We start from the raw sequence: 16,357 nt of genomic DNA, 5'->3' as shown, positions 1-16,357 counted from the left end.
AGCCAAAACTGAATTTTTGCCACAGCTACCTCATTTAGTTTCTGAAGAATGATTTACACCTTTTGATGTTCTAAGAGTCAAGTATAAATGACATTATGAAAAGCATATCCAGTGACTTCAAGGAAGCATTTATTCTCAAGTGTCTGTAGGCAGCATCTTTGTTTTGACAACCCACAAATCTCAGCACAACCAAGTAATTTCTGTGAAAAATTAAACTTCTAGTTCCCAGTAATAGTGATTTTTATCTCAATCTCCTTATAGAAGAAATGTATCTTTGAATTTTCTTAAATTTAATCCTGACTTTTAAGGATTGTTTTTTATATGATGAGCCCATTCCCAATTATGAAATAGCCACTTAATTATTTAAATATATTATAAAACATGGATGAGAATGCATCGGATTGTTTATTGTAGCATCCTTTGATGAATATCACCTATGATATTAAAGTGACTTAATTCAATCCTGTTATAAATGGTCTACTGCCTATTGTGAGGTGAAGGTTTTTCTGGATAAGATCTTGAGTCCATGATCTGCATAAAATATCTATATAATTCATCTTCACATAATCTGCAAATTTATGAAATAAGAAATAGATACCCAACTTAAAACACTGAAAGAGAGATGAAAGGGAAAATGCCTTGAGTGGAATTTGGTGGTGGTATTTGGGAAGAAGGAAAAACAAAGTGGATTATTCACTCTGCAAAGATTCTCAAATGCTAACTCCAAGGGCTTTTCCAGAAGGCCTTGACAACATTACGATTTATGTGGAACCCATTTGATCATTCTAGCTCCCCTCTTGCTTCTTGTCAGGCAGTTTCCCAGGAGCTGGAAATGTGGCAGTGAATGAGACAGAAAGAACACTTACTCCCATGGAATTTGAATTCTAAGATGGTAGTTCAGAGAAATAAATGAAGAAAATATTTCTGATAAGTGCCTTTAAAAAGATAAATACAGTGATGTATAGAGTGTTGCTTGGAGCAGAAGTGAAGGACCACATATCAAATCAGATTCTCAGAGAAGGCCAGGAAGGTGACTTCTGAGTTCAGATCTGAAAGACAAAAACCAATAAGATTTGCTAAAAAGCAGTTGAATAATGAGAAACAGCAAATACAAACACACTGAAGAAGAAATAAACTTGGTAAGAATGTGGTCATGAGGGCTGAAACTTCATGAACAGGAATACATAGGCAGGGACCAGAGCAAATAGGAATGTATGGATTAAAATGGGAAATTGAATTTTGTGCCAAAGGCAAGAAACCACTGTTGATTGCTAAGCCATAGAATGACATGATCTTAATATTTTTGAAACATCTCTCTCTTGCTAACAATGTTAAGGTCCAAACACAATTCCAAAACAATATGTTATTTTACTTCTGACTAATTCTCTAACCAATAGCATATCGAGTATTATTAGCAGTTTTAAGTGTGACTTAATTTCCAAAGCCTATCTTTGTATTTTATTTTTATTTTCAGTCATTATCATCATAACCATTAATGTCATCCATAATCTCAGGTATTCTTTCCGTGCTACAAAAAACAGAATTCTAAATAATTAGAGTTTTATTATACTTTTATTCCTCCAAATATGGACCTTAATATTTTAATTCTCTCTATAAAACATTTCTGACTTTCTTTTTTTGACTGTCAATGAACATTTACTTTTTTATACGGCTGTAAACCTGTATTCAAGTAGATAAAATGCATTTAAAGTTTTATGAAATCCTTTAAAAATAACTGACCACTGAAAGTACAGGACTAATCTTTCAAATCTCCAAAGCTCATGAAAAGCAATGAGTTAGAATCAGTGAAAAATAATTGACAGGGCAATAGGTTATATGTAAATAGGCAGAAATATTATTAAACATTTGTTGTTGAAAATGTTTATAAAATTCATGAGAAAAACATGTTCTTTATCCACAATTGTATGTTTTCAATTTATACATATTTCAAACTTATTATAAGGAAGAGCTAGAAAGTGGCACAGGTAAGGTATGAACATAAAGGAAAATAAAGGAAAAGAAAATAGATACTCATAGGTCACAAATGCTTACCTTAAAATCTCAGTCACCTAGATAATTATATCCAAACAGAAAATATCAGGAGACATTAGAAAGTCAAAGAGAAATGTTCCAAGTTACTTTGCTTTGACTGACAAGAAGTGGATTAGTCAGCATCCTCCAAGAAAGACTTATTGTAAAGAATTGGCTCACATGATTATGGAGGCTGAGAAGTCCCAAGCTCTGTATTTGGAAAACTAGAGACCCAGGAGGGCTAATGATGTAGTTTCAGTTCAAAGGTTGGAAGGCTTAAGATGCAAGAAGAGTTGATGTTTCCATTCAAGTTCAAAGACAAGAAGAAAACAATCTCCCAGCTCTAATGCAGTCAGGCAGGAGAAATTTCCTTGTATTCAGGGAAGGGTCAACCTCTTTGTTTCATTCAGGCCTTCAACTGATCAATAGACCTACCCAGTTTGGGGAGGACAATCTGCTTTGTTCAATCTATTGATTTAAATGTTAAGCATCACAAAACATCCTCACAAGAACACTCAGAATGATGTTTGGCCAAATAACTGGGCACCTCATGGCCCAGTCAAGTTGACACATGAAATTAATCATCATAAGCAGCAAGGCAATCTTTACAGCTTAGGCCAATAGTCACTGATTTATTCATTCTACCATCATTTATTGATACCCTGAGAAGCATGAGGTCTATTTTCCATGGTGGGAATTCAGTAAGATATGAGAAATTATCTCTGACTTCAATAGATTCATGGTCTTCAGGAAAAAGGAAAATGCATGCTTAAAATGCAGTGAGATAGTTATGAAAGGGAATAGGTTAGAAGGAAAGAGTGAGGTCACAAGTCACAGAAGGGATGCTCAAAAGTTTTAACTCTAAAATGTAGAGAATGGTAGTGAGATTACTTGCAAAGAGGAGATAAGCATTCCAGGGAGAGGGAGCATACCGACAAAAGCAATGGAGACAATCAGGAAGGACAGAGTAGGAAATGCAAGCAGACTGGGAAGGAAGAAAAGCCTGAAAGGTCAGGAGAAGCCCAGGGACAGTGGAAGGTTATGTCATCAAAGGCTTTGTATGTCCTGAGCAATACATTGCTCCTTGATTGTTACCAGGATCCAGTATAAAATTTTTCCTAAGTAAAAGGGAACTCAACAGCTCACATTTTCCCAAAATGAATAAATAAATTTATTTCATTTTGGGAAAATTTTAGCCAGTCTTTATTTGAGTTTCACCAAAATCTTTTTTGCAGTTACCAACTGTTAATACTTGTGCTGTCCTCCGATGACTTGTTCTGTCCAACAGTCTTCAAATGCACATCATTACTCTTTTACTCAGCACCCATTAATTAAGCACAAGTTATGTCAGGTACCATGCTATATGCTGATAGATTAGAGTGGACGGAACTGATGTAACCCCTTCCTCATGAAGCAGAATGGCTTCTAGAGGAGTAAATAGAGAATTACAAAAGAAAAATACATACTTTTAAACTGTGATTACTGCAATGAATGTAAAGTACAGACTAGCTAGTTGTCAAAACCAAAGTCAAAATCTGGCCCAGATGAAAGAATCACAGAGAGACCTGAAGAAACTTGTTTTATCTCAGAGTTCCTGTGTCACAATTGTTAAGGTCCAAATCAACTCTTAAGTCACTTTAAAGTATGCATTAACCCATGGTCTCATCCAGGAATAGAACTATTATTTTAACTGTCATTCTTATCTGGAAACAAGAAATAAACTTTAAGTTCCTTTTTGACTTCAGGGTCAGATTTATTTATTCATTACTTCTATTGATTATCACTGACTGACTTAACCACTCCCTTTCAGTGGTGTTGTTATTTAATTCACTTTGAAGTTATACCCAGAGCTCATGCTGTCAAAATCCAAGAAGCAACATAGGGAATAAGAATAAGGTTTGTCACAGTTTTCTGCCTCTCGGCAATTAAATTTTTATACTGCCTTCTTATAACTAAATAGGAGACATAAAACCTTGTAATTGAAATGAGATTAACTCATTTGCTTTTCTAAAGTTCAAGCTGTTTTTCATCATGCCAACTCCATTCAGAGGCTCCCAATATCCCCATCCTGAAGCAGAAAGCAAGAGATGTGCCCCTCCAGTCTTTGGTAATAGTATTGATACTGAAAAAGTGAGGGAGAATAAAAGAAACTCAGATGCTGGTTCATATCCACTAAGCTTTGGCCCAATTCTCCAGGTTAACCTGGTATTTTACAGACCAAACAATTTATGGAGGTTTTTTCTTATCAGCCTTTTACATACAACCACGTCTTTCCACTGAGCTGAGCTTCTCTCCTTGTCTTCCTGTGCTTGTTGGATCCCAGCCATTAGCATTCACCATCCCACATTAATCACACACCCGCTTTAAACTGTCTGGGCCCTCGTTCGCTCTGCTGTGAAAAGATCTTCCTTCACAGCGTCCACGCTCACAGGTGTTGAGACTAAGGCCCTTTACAACTCCTGGTGAGCTGGGATTCTCTGTGCCATTTGCATAGCAAGAACATATGAAGGCTGAAAAGGAGACTAATGTTTGGGGGTGAATGCTTTTAATAGAGTAAAAGATTCTGTACACTGAACTGTAATAGATAAAACATTGAATACACGATTTTGGGCTCTAATTTTGCATTTAAATGTCACCTATTTTAAGAACACCAAGACATTTAACTATACTAGGGATTGAAGTTTTTAATTCTAAAAATGTGAAAATTCAAATACAGCTGGCAGTTAAATTCAATTAACTTTGTTTAATAGGCATTATTGAGCTTACAGTGAACACATATTAATTCATTCAACCATTTAGCCATTCATGTATTATTTAACAAATATGTATTTAGGATCAACTCTGGATAAAACTATGAGCCCCAAACATGTGGGAAAAGATTGGTTTTTATTTTCTCATCATATTGGACTTATATGACACAGAAGCCTATAAATGTAATATTTGAGACCTTCAGGATTAGAAAAAATGTTATCTATTTCTAGAATCAAGCAAACAACAGCATTATTATAGTTCTATTATCTCATTGATTCATTCATTCATTCAGTAAGCATGTACTAAAATCCTAGTATCTATGTTGGATGAGGCTCCATTGCTATAGAACAAAACTATTATCTCAATAGATTTTTTTGGATAAATACAAAAAATTAGCATGGCTTGCTCACGAGATGTTAAGATCAGAAGGCAGAAGAGCAAAATAGATTTGCTGCTTTACCAAGAAGTGGAAACTCTCCTTACACAATTTAGAATAATTAAAGACTTTAATAGAGAAAGAGGAATCTGGTCAAGTTAGCAAAATCTTTTGGAGGAAGTTTGGAGAAGGAGTTAGAGGGCTAAAAGCCTAGGGAGAGGAATGAGGCCTGGAAGGGAGTTACTGCAGTGAACCCTGTGAGAGACAGTGGGATCTCAACCTGGCACTCAGGCTCTGGGATGAAGAGGAAGTAACCCATTTGGAAGAAGGTGATATAATTGTATTAGTCTGGGTTCTTCAGAAAAACAGAACCAATAGGAGATATATGTATGATATATATATATATACACACACATACACACACACACACATATATATCTATATATACATATTCATTCATATATATATAAAAAACACATATATTACACACATATATAGATATTTATTATGAAAAGTTGGTTTACATTATTGTGGAGGCTAAGAGGTCCCCCATCTGAGATCTGCAAGGTGGACCATCAGAAAAGCCAGTGGTGTAATTCAGCCTGAAGGCCTGAAAGTCATGGAGCCAGTGATGTAAACCCCAGTCCCAAGACAGGAGGCTATGAGATGAGATGGCCCAACTCAAGTAGTGAGGCAGGTACAAAAGGGGTGCATCCCCCTTCCACATTTCAACCTATTCAGACACTCCATGGATTGGACAATGCCCACCCACATTGGGGAGGACATTCTATTTTGCTAAGACCAGTAATTCAAATGCTGATCTCGTCTGGAAACACCCTCACAGACACACCAGAAACAATGTTTAATGTGAGCACCATGTGGTCCACTCAAATTAACACATAAAATTAACCATCACAAACCCCAGTTACGTAGATTTAGGAATCACCATTATGTAGACAAATATAAATCTGTTAAGGATCAGAAGTATTATGCAGTAAAGCCTAACATTTCCATAGCATTTACCATATGTCTAAATGCTGTACACAGATTCACTTTCAGAGAACAGACTCACAGATTAAATCCTTGCAGTGATCCTAGGAATAAGCTACAATTTCCCTCTGATTTTACACGTGAAGACACTAAGATGAGAGAGGTTAAAGAAAGTTTCTCAAGCCTCTGAATAAGTGCTAGATTTAAAACCCAGGCATACTTACATCCATGGATTTAACCACTACACAAATGATATTATCGTTACTCTCATTGCATCTTTACTATAGTAATTCTTGCCCATAGTAATATTGAATCGTACAGAAAAAATAGGCTAAAATATAACATTGGTCTATTTCTTTATTTCCTTATCCATTCTCTATGAATCTCTTTTCATCTTGATTGTTTTTAGATCTTATGATGGTTCCCTCTGTAATTGTCAATGATATGCTTATTGACACTCTTTAATAAAGATGACACCTATTTCCCCCTCACTCTGAAAGATGAGTTACCTTAAATGCACTTCAACGCACATTCTCCATTCCTGGTCCCATAGTCTGATAGTTGTGATCATTGCTCTTAGCTTTTATATTGACCATTTATGACACTAGTAATATACATAAAGTATTTATTGTTCTGTAGCATTCTTATGGGATCTGTTGACCCTTAACCACTTCTGATGATTAGTTGTCATAACCCTCACCCCTACTTTCCCGATATTACCACACTTGCCTTGCTCTTTCACCTCCTGTTATGCTAGTGAAATTTTTTTTTTAACTTTACACCTCCATGGTACCCTTCTGGTCCTGAGTCATATGTGACAGACTCTGTGAGGCTTGTTAGACTCTAGGATTTTTGATAGAAATACCATAAAAATCTTCTCTGTGTTTGACTTCCCCAAACTCCATAGAAATTCCAACACCCCAACCCTCATCCCCAACCCCACCACACTCAAGAATGTAAGCTTTAGAAGAGACTGGGAGGCACAAGTCCTTTTACCAAGGATGAATATCAGTGATTCATTGTATGCTATTTTTTCTGAACTCTCACCCTTTGCCCCCAGTTCAGAGCATTCTTAGCTGCTGGAAAGATTCATTCTCTATGATTCTTCCAAATCTCTCATTTAGGATTGTCCTTCAATAATTAGCATATTTTATCTAATTTTGCTTTTCTTTTTTAACTACCCTACCCTGTGTGTAGAAGATCCTTTAGACCAAACCTCTCCAGAAAATTGATTCTTCCAATAACTTCCTGAGGATCAATGTACCACACTCCAAAAATGTCTGAATTTTAATTCCAACTTGAGCTGGGAAATAGTTCTACAGAATAGCCTTAATTAATAAATGAGTTTTACCAAACATTAAACCCATGCTTTCCTAAAGCAAAGCTGGAAAGCAAAGCTGGCCAAACAAAAATATTTTTGAAATTGAACCTGACCCTAACTGATAAATCTTTCTGGTTTAGTTCCTCAAATAGAATTGTTTCTAAATTTGACCTGGTCTCAAGATGTTTGGAGACAAAAACAGCTAAAGATACCCGTATCTATTAATTCTAACCTCAGGTCTCCCAGATATTGTGGGCATCTGAAGGCCAGTCCTGTTTATGCCATGTCTTTCATCTCAGACCTTCAGGGATCTGCTGGAGAAAATGGGCTTTTAAGAGGATGGCTGAGGAGGCAGAGTTTCTGCCACTTGGAAGGCTGAATTCCCACGTGCTGCTAACTCCGATGAACTGGCAGCTCTTAAAGGCTGTTCAAATTCATGCTCAGTCCTCAGGTGGCCTGCAAATATCAGACATTTTTTTCTGATTTTTTTTCTCGTTTTCTCCTTTTTGCTTTCCTGTCTCATTGGAAGACCATTTAAATGGGTTAAGTCGGAGCTGTGGTTATTTTAAGTAGATGCTCTAACCATTCTCATTAAAGTTTTAAGGCTCTTCTAGAAATAAGAAAGTAGTTATTAGCAAGTGTTTCATGAATTTTTGAAATTAGGAGAAAGACAAATCATCAAAATGTCTCAGTTTTGTGCTTCAAAATATCATAAACCTATTTTATTATTGCTACATGCTGCCATACAATTTTTTTGGTAATAAATTCTTAGGGAATCCTGAGGGCTTTTAAAATATTGTGGAATAGATTCTTACAACCTGGAACCATTGAGGTCTAAATATGGGAAGAGTGCTGGCTACATAATCTTGCAAAATCCTCTAACCCTCTAATGCTTTGATTGATGAATCTGATATTACTTTGCTTCAAGCTTCATAGGTCCATTGGCTACTAATCAGGCTTAACAAATATAATTCTACTTGAAAATATTAAGTACCATAAAATTATTGCCTTGATGATTTTTAGCCAAGTGCATTGATAAGAATTTCTGACAGTCTTCCTGAGCAGTGATCATTCAACAAAACTGTTTTCTGGATGGAATATATCACATCCAATTTCCTTAGAATTATATTTTCAGAGGTTTTCCTCTTCATCTATAATCCAAGATGAAAAGTTAACTAGATAATGAACAAAGTTTCATAATATGACTTACAAGATAAAAGCTTATGAAGAAAAATTCATGAAGGCAATTTATTCTCTGAAAATTCAAATAAGTGGGAGTTGAACAATGAGAACACATGGACATAGGGAGGGGAACATCACATGCCAGGGCCTGTCGGGGGGTGGGGGGTTAGGAGAGGGATAACAGGAGAAATACCTAATGTAGGTGACTGGTTGATGGGTGCAGCAAACCACCATGGCATGTGTATACCTATGTAACAAAACTGCACATTCTGAACACGTACCCCAGAACTTAAAGCATAATAAAATAAAAGAAAATTCAAATAAAGTTTACTAAGTAAGAGGGCAGATCTATTTTGATAAACATGGATTAGATAATTGGGCAACATGTAAGTAAGAATACACTGGCTTAACTGAAAATTTAAGGAATCAATTAGCTTCCTTAGTGCTTAATGCCACCAAGGGGAATTTCATAAAATGTTCTTGAAGATTTTTCACCATTTATTTAAGAATCAGGTTAATTATTGCACAGAGACCAAGATATATAAAACTGAGCACAGATTTATCATGACATTAAAATATAATTCCTGATAGACTTACATATGATAAAATTGTGAGAGGATAAGCGTGGTGGCTTATACATTTCCACAATCTATTTTTTACAAAGTTAACATCTAGCTAAATTAGCAGTTGCAGAAGCAAGTTCATTGTACTATGAGGCTTCTGTGATGGTGAATTTTATGTCAACTTGACTAGGCCATGAGGTAGCCAGATATTTGGTCAAGCATTATCCTGGGTCTCTCTGTGAGAGTTTTTAAAAATTATTTATTTAACATTTAAATCAATAGACTGAGTAAAGCAGGTTGCCCTCTCTAAGGTGGGTGGGGCACGTTCAATCAGTTGAAGGCCTGAATACAACCAAAAGGCTGACCCTTCCCTGAATAAGAGGGAACTCCTCCTGCCTGACTGCCTTCAAACTGAGACATTGTTTTCTTCCTGCCTTCAGACTTGAGTGGAAACATTAGCTCTTCTTGGGTCTCACCCTGCCAATCTTTGGACTAAAACGACATCATCAGTCCTCCTGGGTCTCCAACTTGCCAATCACCCTGCAGATCTGGGAACTTGGGACCTGGCTGCCTCCATAATCACCTGAGCCAATTCTTGTAATAAATCTATTCATATCATATAAATATATGTGTGTGTGTCTGATATATATGCATATACACATCTATATAGATATACACATATATACACATCTATATAGATATCTGTACACACACATATATATACACATATATATATAGATGTATACATACATAAATAGATATGGAGATATACACACATATATTAATATATATGATATCGTATATATGAATTAGCTTAGGACAATCAACAACCCTGTGTGTGTATGTTGGGGGTGTGTTTTGGGGGGGTGGTAGGGATGGTGTTTTTGTGTGTGTGTGTGTGTGTGTGTGAAAGTGATGACTGTGATGACTATTGAGAAAAAGGACCAGGATTTTTTTCCTAAATAACTCTTTTGTTTTAAGAAATGGGAGAGCCACCGGGAAGAGATCAAGGGCTAAAATTTCCTAGTAAAATATATTTTGGTCTGCTAAAAGTTAAGGACTCCTTTATTTGGGAACAGCTAATATTATAGAATGCATCTTCACCAATCCACACAAATATTACTTGGGACATAGTATAGAGAGTAAATTCACATAAATATTTTTTGGGAAACACAAGATATAGATAGTAAATCTCCACAAATATATCTTGGGACATGCAGATGCAGATAGTAGCTTTATTTTTCCAGTTCAACTCTTAGATAATTATTTTTTTCCATCTAAAGAAATGGAAAAAGAAGGTCTAAGAAACTCTGGTGACTTTCTTAAATTAGTTTTTAAATCAGGCAAGCCATATTGATGCATTCCTACAATTATATTTTGAAAAACATATTACAGTATATAAAGTAAAAGTTAAAGTATCCCATCACTACTCCCAACCAACGTTGTGCCACAATCTTCTTGTTAATGGTTGGTCTTACGATTTCAAAACTTTGTCAATTCATTTACATATATATACATATACAAATATATATATTTTCAAGATAGCAATGGAATTTAAATACACTGTAGAACTACATTGGAACTTTTAAACTGAGATATGAACATATTTATCTGCCTCATTCTTTTTAGGTATAATATATTTTTATTCCATGGAGTGGTAGTTCCTTAATTTCTTGTACTTCTAAGAAACACACAGTAGATTTAATTTGCAGTGCCCTTGAGGTTAGGTATTTCCCTGTGAATGATGTGTGAGTGGGAGAGACATGTTATCACTTTTAAGCGGAAGCTTTAAGAGCTGTCTGCAAGGCACCACACCCTCTCTTCTGCTAGGAATATGGTATAAAACTCCAGATTGGTGGTGGCACTGTCTGCCTGGCCCCTGGATGAGAACACAAGGCAGAGCCCCAGCTGACCTGAGAGGACCCTGTGTGAGCAAGACATCACTTTTTGTTTTTAAGCCACTGAGATTTTGGAGTTGTCTACTACTGCAACATACTCAAATACTTCTCACCTCATACCCAGTACTGATAGACAATCGGTATTGTGGACTAGTTCAATCATTTTCATAATAGAATTATTGCTTCCAATTGTTCACAAATACAAAATAATGGCAATGTACCCATTTATATTTATATTGTACAATTTGATACCCACAGGCAGATTTTTATGTAGGCAATTTTGACAAATACTGCCAAACTGTCCCCTAAAAAGGTTGTAGCGGCCAGACATGGTTGTTCACACCTGCAGTCCCAGCACTTTGAGAGGCTGAGGCCGGTGGATCACTTGAGGTCGGGAGTTGGAGATCAGCCTGGCCAACATGGTGAAATCCCATCTCTACTAAAAATACAAAAATCAGCCAGGCATCGTGGCGGGTGCCTGTAATCCCAGCTACTCAGAAAGCTGAGACGGGAGAATTGAACCGCTTGAATCCGGGAGGTGGAGGTTGCCGTGAGCTGAGATCGTGCCACTGCACTCCAGCCTAGGCAACAGAGTGAGACTCCATCTTAAAAAATATATAAAAATAAAAATAAAAAATACGAAGGTTGTAGTAATTTATTCTTTTAGAAATGGTCCATGCATGGGCAATATAGAGAGACCCTGTCTCTACCAAAAATTTAAAACAAAAAATTTAGTCATGTATAGTGGCACACACCTGTGGTCCCAATTACTTGGAAGGCTGAGATGGGAGGATCGTTTGAACCCAAGAGGCTGAGGCTACAGTGAGCCATGATCATGTCACTGCACTCCAGCCTAGGTCAGAGAGTGACACCCTGTCTCTAAAAAACAACAACAAAAAAGAAAGAAATGGTCATGAGAATACACACTAACTCATAGTGTAGCCAATATTAGATATGACCTATCAATCATGTTAATTTGTGCAGGATCTGATAATCTAGAAATATCTACCAGTGTTACTTAGCTTGCATTTTCTGATTATTGATTTGACTATATTTTGTGTACTAGCTATTCGTGTCTACTCTGAATTGCATGTTTCTATTATTTTGCTTTTTCACATGGATATTTAAGGGCTCTTATGTGTTACACATTTTTACTTTGGGTATGTTGTAAATTTTGCAATTTTTTTTCTGGACTAACTTTTGCCTTTTCATTTGATTTGTGTGTATTTCATTGCACATAGTTTTTACTTTCATAGAGTAAATTTATCAGTTTCTTGATAGATATGGAATCTGAAATTTGTTGCGTGTAAGAACTCTTCCCCACTCAGCAAAGCATTATAAAATGTATTACATTCTATTATGACTTAAATTATTTATAAAATGCCATTATAGTTTTGAGGGGTATTTTATCTTTATTCCTCAATGTAACTGGAATTTATTTTAATAAAGTAGAAACCAAAATGAATTTTTTGTTCAAATGAATAAGCAACTATTCCCACTATTTGTCGAATAATCTTTTTTCCCTGCTGACTTGACATGCCACATGCATTCTATGTTTATTCCATATATATTCATATATATATTCACACACATACACACATATAGATATAGATATATTTTGCTCTCTCTGACCTCTATTCTGTTATTTTTACCTCCCCTAGAATATTTTTTTGTGTTAATATGACACAATTTTAATTATTGGACATTCATAGAGTGTTTTAAAACCTATCAGGCCAATTTCTCCCCATTTGTTCATTTTCAATTTTGTATTGCCTATTCTCACACATTTTTAAATTTAGATGAATGTTAGAGTCAACTCATCAAGTTTGATACAGAATCTTGTTGGATGTTGAAATTTTAGATTAATGTGTGTGGTAGAGTCAAGGTGGTGCCACTCAGGTCCCATTCAAGAAGACTGCAGCCCAGCTACAGAGAGTGAGGGAAGCTGTTGGCTCCAGCTACCCACTCCTCAGGGCTGTTTCTACAGCTATTTCTGGAGCTGAGAAGTGTAAAAAGCAGACCATTTGGACCCAATATAGGATCTTTCAGAGCTCCAGAGCTCCCTTCAGGGCCTCCTGAAAGGTTGGGGAAGACTTTGTGGGGCCTCCATCACTGTTCAGCTTCATCCTTGGCCGAGTGCTCTTCTTCACCCTTACCTTCACATTTGCTGATCACAGACAAAGACCTTGCATCTCAAATTCTGTCTGAGTGTCTGCTTCTGGAGGGATGAATCTGTGGAAATTTGGAAAGCACTGATATATTTACATTATTGGCACTCAATGTCTAACGTGTGGATATTGTTCTTGAGAATAGTTCATCCTTAATCCCCATAAAACCAAGTCCCATGAAGCAAGTCTAATCAATGTTTGTTTATTAATTCCCAGGATGCACACCACCATGAGGGAAAACTAGCACAGTACCAGAAACAGAGTTCAAACAGATGTCAGGCTGGTAATATCACTGAATGAAGTGGGGCTTAGGAAGACAGTAGAGAAGGCGAGAGAGTAGAGCAAATGGGAGAGGGGTACAGATGGGATACTCAGCTTCAGTCTTTCCCTGCCATGTAGACACTTAGGCCCAGGGAGGTTCCTCCCCCAGTTTTATTTTTTCCGAGGGAATACTATATATCAATGTATTACGTACTATTTCTGGCTGCCTGATCTAGAATATTCACAAACATGTTTCCAACCATTTTTTTTTTCCTAGAAGGAATAAGGTTTCTGAAACAGAGAAAAAAAATTGCTCTATTGAATATGTATTAAACCTTAATTTATCTTTAACAATTTGCCTGTTTTCAAAGTCATGAACTATGAGACGACAATATATTACCAAGGCCAAATGTCTGCTGCTAGGTTCATCAACTTTCAAATAGACGCAGATCAAAATGCATGCCCTCTGTGAGACGCAGAACACATTTGAGCCAGGTTTTTGTCCCAAACCAAAAATGATGTGATTCCTCCTTCCCTAGGGAAGAATGGAGAAGGCAAGTGAGAGAGAGGCCAAAAAGTTATTGGATGCCCCTTCCACAGAGAGAAACATTACACTGGAAAATAAGTTTTGTGCATTGTATTAATGTAATTATATTATTTGATATTTTAGAAAATAATGATATGCTTAAACCCAGACGGTATCAGAACAGCTAACTTTCACATTCTGTATTTATGCATTATAAGTAGTAAAATATTTACATTATTTTATTTTATAAGAAAGAACAATAATTGTATAGTTCTTGGCATCATCATGGAGCCTTTTCTCCAGAAGAATACAAGCTCTACTCTAATTTGTTATTTATTCATTTGTACATTTTTATCTGCTATAACCATTTATAATGTAAAATGACAGAAAACAATGTTATTTCTTATAGAAAAATGGAAACAATACATATTTAGCTCTTTTACCATATTACTGCCTCCTATGGACCAAGCCAGTTATATTTGTTAGGGTGGGGGTTGAATGGTAGCTATGAACTGAATATTTGTGTCCCTCCAAAATGTATGTGTTGAGACCCTAGTTCCCAATGCAATGGAATTTGGTGATAGGGCCTTTGGGAGAAAACTAGATCATGAGGGTGGGGCCTTCATAATAGGACCAGTGCCCTTATTAGAGGAAACACTAGAGAGCTGGCTTCCTCTCCCTTCCTCTCCACCTTCTGAGGATATAACCAGAAAGAGGATCCTCACCAGGAGCCAAATCAGCAGGCAGCTTTGATCTTGGACTTCACAGCCTCTAGAATGGTGAGGAATAGATTTCTGTTATTTAAGCCACCCACTCTATGTTATCTTGTGGCAGCCTGGACTGACAATGGTACAACAAATAGATTCACACTGTAACAAGTCAATATAATGGATTATTTTCCCTTTCTGTAAAAGTCCAGGGTAGCTCCAAGTGAAATAAATGTGCACAGATGGGGAAGAGATAACTCAGTTTTATATACTGATGGAGAAACTAGTGGAAGGACACTATGCCATCTTCAGCATGCGGCTGCCTAAGTTGCCTAGGGTGGGAGTTGAGGGAGCCCCACCTAGTCAGCTTGGAGAGGTCAAAGTCACCACAGAGCATATCTAAGTGGCTTCCACAGACTGGGCTGGCATGGATGCTCATCTTCTCTATTCATGTTTTAAATTCGGTCAAGGGCCACATCCAAGTGTGATTCTGGAAATGCAATTCAGTGGTATACACAGAGAGAAGAGAAAAAATGAATTTTAAAAAAAGATTAGTCTCATCTCTTTCAGGTCTAAACTACTGCTACTCAGCCATTGTAATAACCATCTAGCAGATCAGTCCTGCGGTCTGCTCTCCCTAACCAGCCCCACCCTGAGGGCTGAGGGACACTATGGAACAGCATCCTGGTACAAGCAGCATTCTTAGGAAGACTGGAAAATATTTTATTTAACCATAGCCATCTCCCTCTTTGTTGTGCTCATTCTCATCAAGTCTTCTACCTTTTCTGGATAGCAGATGACCTTGTATCTTTCTGTTTTGGGATAATTAGGAACATAGGACAGAAACTCACCTAATATTCTGCCTCATTCTCAACAAAATTCTTCATATCTTTACCCTTTGCTCTGTCTTTCCAACTTCAGATGATATAAAACCATTCTTCCACCTCAAGACCAACTTTCTTACCTGTGTTCAGTTTTATTAAGTATCAAATGCATTAAATTTAATTTTATTTAATATTAACAAAAATCTTGAAAGTGAGGGGTATAAAATTGGAGAACTTGCTGAATTTCAAATGTCTTTTATTTAAAAGCAAAAGATTAAGAATACCCCAATAAAATATATACAGGATGTATTAAGACATCTAACAAGTAAGTAGTACCAAAATCAACCAATATTTATTTTGGCTCAAAAAGTTTATCACAAGTTTCAATGCTTTGCTGTCATCAATAGTAAAGTGACTGTAAGATTTATAAAATGCAAATTTATATTATGGGGATAGTAGAAATAGTTTATAAAACTGTTTACAAAAATGAAAAACACAATGATAATAGTAAAGAAAATAAAAAGTGTATTGGTCAGAATTCAACTAGGAGGCAAAAACTATACAGTAATTTGAACGGGAAAAATTTGAAGTAAAGAACTATTAACTCTAATAGAGAAAATCTAAAAAGCAGTAAAGAGAAGCTTAAACATTTCCCTAGGGTTAGGGGAGATTGCTCGAAAGAGAAATACATATATAAAAGGTGAGAGTCCCTTCCTCAAGGCTGGGATCCAACCTCAGAAGACAAATGTGGTTGTGACT

The 16,357-nt window shown here is 36.4% G+C and overlaps 1 protein-coding gene across 1 annotated transcript in view; it reads right to left on the bottom strand.

The window, feature by feature from the left end:
* Positions 1 to 974: 974 nt before the first annotated feature.
* Positions 975 to 16,357, bottom strand: part of NYAP2 (neuronal tyrosine-phosphorylated phosphoinositide-3-kinase adaptor 2) — a 332,390-nt gene continuing 317,007 nt past the window's right edge. Inside the window, exon 7 of the mRNA XM_030802952.1 lies at positions 975 to 1,049. Within this exon, the coding sequence (XP_030658812.1) occupies positions 1,044 to 1,049 (6 nt within the window). The 3' untranslated portion in view covers positions 975 to 1,043. The remainder of the gene's footprint in view (positions 1,050 to 16,357) is intronic.

The sequence above is a fragment of the Nomascus leucogenys genome, chromosome 22a (assembly GCF_006542625.1).
Source record: "Nomascus leucogenys isolate Asia chromosome 22a, Asia_NLE_v1, whole genome shotgun sequence".
NCBI classification, from domain to species: Eukaryota; Metazoa; Chordata; class Mammalia; order Primates; family Hylobatidae; genus Nomascus; species Nomascus leucogenys.
This window is presented reverse-complemented; position numbering and strand designations above follow the sequence as displayed.